General features: G+C 35.8%; 1 protein-coding gene across 1 annotated transcript; it reads right to left on the bottom strand.

The window, feature by feature from the left end:
• Nucleotides 1-1,490: 1,490 nt before the first annotated feature.
• On the bottom strand, nt 1,491-2,009 carry LOC137005230 (uncharacterized). Its single transcript, XM_067366047.1, has one exon. The coding sequence runs from the start codon at nt 2,007-2,009 to the stop codon at nt 1,491-1,493; it is 519 nt and encodes a 172-aa protein (XP_067222148.1).
• Between the last annotated feature and the right edge of the window lie 2,615 nt (nt 2,010-4,624).

The following is a 4,624-nucleotide window of genomic DNA, read 5'->3' as shown; positions in this document are numbered from 1 at the left end:
TCATGTTAACACAGTGCGCGTCTCACTGAATGCGGCAGGTCAAATCCCCAACAGCAAACGAATTCCCGTTATTTCTGACGCAGTCCACGCTCTTTGCAGCGGTCAGTACAATACTGTATGCCTTTACCCCATGCTGAGGAGCTTTTTACCCTGTGGGGTAAAAGGTCCCATCACCACCTCATACATTTACAAGATTTCTAAACACAAATAACCACTTTTATTCATTATTTTCACACAAAATCTTTTTCTCCATCAATGTTCAATATAAACATATTTTTTTCTGCAATACTTTGAGAGTAGTGAAAATCACAGTTTTTCTTAAGGTGTGTCTTTACTATTTATTTAAGCTATTTGTAATTTGATTATTTGTTCTTCTTATTTTTTTTTATTGACTGCTTACTTGTCTTTAATAATGTTTTAAATTTACATTAATTAGGCTATAGTTTTTGCTATAGTGTAGTATCTAACTATTTGAACCACTGACCCAATCCTTAGCATTAAGCATAAATATGATCAATAAAATAATCAGTGAAAAGCTCTTAAATTATATTTTAACAGGCTCAATTAAGCATGAAAATAACTGAAGGGAAACATATATTTGCTAAACAAATTAAGCCAACTAATATGAAATTTGCAATGCAATGAAAATACAGGAATCGGCATTGTCAAGAACCAAAAATAAAAGTATAGCATCAAAAATAGCATCATTCATGTTTGGAGATAATTGTCATAAGATGCTTAAGCATTGCTGTGTAAAAATAAAAGTTTGTAAACCCTGTTAAAATGATCACATACTCTGTTTTTATATGTTCACTAACAGTAAAATTAACATTGAAGCAGTGTCAAATGCAGAACTAATTTTAAAATATTAAGCTCTTGTAAAAGAGTATACATTTTTTCCCCAACTGCGGCTACCTCAAAAGATATTTAATTATTTGTGTGAACAGCAATAAAACACGTCAAAAATTGATAATAAAATAAATTAAAAATATTAAAAATATATAAAAAAATAAAATACAATTCATATTTTTTTTAATTCAACTTTCAATTTACATTTATTTGTATAGCGCTTTTCACAGTATGTATAGTTTCAAAGCAGCTTTACAGAGAATGCATGTCAACATTACAATTTAGAGTAATCTGTTATCAGAGTTGAGGTGACTGTGTCCAAATTGTGTAGTTTCAAAAACGTACATAAATAATCAGGCAGCTAACAACGTATTAGGTGTTTCTGTTTTAAAAAGGAGAAACACAACAGGAACATTTGCATACAGTTGGTTATTACTGTAACAAAAAAAGAGCAAAACTGTAAAAAAAACATGCTGATTCAGAGAGAAATGCATTATCAGAAGATATGATGAAAATAAGCATTTATTCATTTACAGCATAGATCAAATTAAACTCACAGGCAAGATGTGGTGGTGGTGGTGGAGAGGACGCAGCGTGACACCACCTCCTGAAAGTTAGTAATGAGTAATTCATGCTATTATTTATCCATCCATCCATCTATAAATTAATATGTTTGTCATGTTATTTTCAGTGAATGAAGGAGGAGGAGGAGCAGGGGGAGGAGCAGGGGGAAGAGGAGGAGAAGCAGGGGGAGAAGAAGGAGGAGGAGCAGGGGGAGGAGAAGTAGAAGGAGGAGCAGGGGGAGGAGGAGGAGAAGCAGGGGGAGGAGAAGAGGAAGGAGAAGCAGGTGGAGGAGGAGGAGCAGGAGAAGGAGGAGAAGTAGGAGGAGGAGAAGGAGGAGCAGTGGGAGGAGAAGGAGGAGCGGGGGGAGGAGCAGGAGAAGTAGGAGGAGGAGGAGGAGGAGAAGGAGGAGCGGGGAGAGGAGAAGAAGGAGGAGAAGCAGGGGGAGGAGAAGAGGAAGGAGAAGCAGGTGGAAGAGGAGGAGCAGGAGAAGGAGGAGAAGGAGGAGCAGTGGGAGGAGAAGAAAGAGGAGGAGCAGGGGGAGGAGAAGAAGGAGGAAAAGGAGGAGGGGCAGTGAGGTTGTTGGGAATATTAGGCATAGGAACATTATTAGCATATGGAACAGTAAAAGTAGCTAAATCAAAAGCAGCAGGAAGAGTGGCAGCAACAGCAACAGCAGCAGCACCAGCAGTAGTAACAGGAGTAGTAGGAGGGATAGTAGCAGGGATAGTAGCAGGGATAGTGATAAATAGACATAGAAAATAACCCACTTTAATTTGTTTTTTGTTTCAATCTCAATATGTGATATAAATACCAACCAACATTTACTTTTTTTAGACTTGTCTTTTGTTTAATTTCCAATCAGATAACAAAGATCTGCACACTTCACTGTTCTTTGTAATATAAGGATATTTTTAGATTTGCCATTTGTAATGTTTTGTTTGTTATTTAAAGTGTATTTAATTCCTCTGTTTTCTTATCCATAATCTTTTGAGTCATGTTGTGTGTGATGGTGGATTAGCGACATTAGTGATATTCACTCTTGTGCTGAAGGGGTTTGATTCTGGAATCCACTGCTGCTCCAATATGTATCTCTTGAGTGATTTATAATCAAGTTATTAATCAACATTTATCCTTGTAAATATTACATTATTTGAAAGATGTATGACATCTTCAATTTATGTTAAAGCATTTATTTTCCTTTTCATCTTCAGACACTAAAGAATAATGATGAATATTGTCTATACCTCTTATTGTGAGTGAGAACATGTTATCAGTATGTTTTGGGGAAATTCAACTTCAACTTTAAAAAAGAGACTATGTATCTGTGTGAGTATATTTGTTATAGATCCTGTATTGGAGAGGTGGGCAAAGTGGCGCCCAGAAACACATATCTGTGACCTAGATCACTCCGTGCCTAAACCATGGTCTTTGTGTCATCCAGATAATTGTTGGAGATGTGCTTCTGCCTATCAGTCCATGTGTGGACAATTTCTAAGTTTATCTATTTCTTAGTAAATCATAAACATTTAACCTGAAGTCATGATGTTAGTGGACTCTGTTAGAGTAATTGTTGTGGAAATGTGAATGTGTGCAGAGCGGCCTACGAACTTGTGAGTGTTGAAGCTGACTTCTGCTGATGAAACTGATCTTCAGTAAAAATGTCTTTTACTGCTTTTTAAAACTGTCTCCGGGTCTTCATTCATCATTTCCGGTCTTTGGATCTTAACATTAAATTCCCCTACAGTGGACAATAACTGTGTGGTTGAAGTTATTGGACGTTTAAGATGGACTTATGAATTAGTTTGGGGACTGGACAACTCTTTCATCATTGGAACTTAATATACATAAACCTATTGTTTGTTCACTAAAACAAAATCACCTGCTCAAAATGAGAAAATGGTCAACTGAAACAGCTGCCAAAAAATATAAGCAACTGTTTTTGTATTAATGTTTTAAACTGTATGAACACTGACAAACAATTCAGGATAACGAGACCAATTGACACCAATGACTGGAACATGACTTTCAATATATTATCTATGGTTGAAATTTTCATTATTTTTTTCAGACACTGTTACCCTATAATGTAGCCTATAACCCTTTACCCAGATTGGACATATGGAGGCCCTTGAAATGAGAACATGTGACCAAATCCACAATTCAGCTTTGCATTAAATTACAACAGGCTATACAAAATAACAAAAGTTACTTTAAACGGTTTCCATTGCATGTTTTCGTATAGCATACATTTTTTTATCCAATTCCATACAGCATTTTTTTATGCGATATCCCAAAATGTGCATAAAAATAAGTCGATGGAAACATTGCTAATGTAAGGTCAGGAAGACATTGGTCAAATGTCAAATATTGGTTGAAAAAGATAAACAGGTTGAAGACTTAAGGCCAAAGTGTACTTCACTTTTTACATGTATGTGAGGGTACACGATAGAAATTAGGCTACCCCTTATTTGTACAACTCTAGCATGAAAGAATACCAAGATGTTTATATGGGTTGTAACTAGTCTAGGGATGTAACAATATCAAAATCTCAGAGTAGGATAATACCATGGTACAATAAGACAAATGAAGACTTGGGAAAAAAGTGCCATAAATGTTAAATGTGCCCTAGAACTTCTTTTTAAAAGATGTAATATAAGTCCCCTGAATGTGTCTGTGAAGTTTCAGCTCAAAATACCCCATAGATTTTGTTTTATAAATTTTTTTAACTGCCTATTTTGGGGCATAATTAGAAATGAGCCGATTTCATGTTGCGGCCCCTTTAAATCGCGCGCTCTCCGCCCCCAGAGCTCGTGCTTGCCTTGAACAGCATAAACAAAGTTCACACAGCTAATATAACCCTCATACTGCATGCATGCGTCGGATTATGTAAGTATTGTATTTATATGGATGTTTACATTTGATTCTGAATGAGTTTGATAGTGCTCCGTGGCTAACTGGCTAACACTACACTGTTGGAGAGATTTATAAAGAATGAAGTTGTGTTTATGAATTATACAGACTGTAAGTGTTTAAAAATGAAAATAGTGACGGCTCTTGTCTCCGTGAATACAGTAAGAAACGATGGTAACTTTAACCACATTTAACAGTACATTAGCAACATGCTAACGAAACATTTAGAAAGACAGTTTACAAATATCACTAAAAATATCATGTTATCATGGATCATGTCAGTTATTATTGCTCCATCTGC

This window comes from Chanodichthys erythropterus, chromosome 17 (genome assembly GCF_024489055.1).
Source record: "Chanodichthys erythropterus isolate Z2021 chromosome 17, ASM2448905v1, whole genome shotgun sequence".
Lineage (NCBI taxonomy): Eukaryota > Metazoa > Chordata > Actinopteri > Cypriniformes > Xenocyprididae > Chanodichthys > Chanodichthys erythropterus.
The sequence above is the reverse complement of the archived record's forward strand: the minus strand, read 5'-3'. Positions and strand labels throughout refer to the sequence as shown.

Bases quoted from the DNA above. Each gene is read 5' to 3' on its own strand.
- LOC137005230 (XM_067366047.1), bottom strand. From the start codon at position 2,009: ATGCCTAATATTCCCAACAACCTCACTGCCCCTCCTCCTTTTCCTCCT.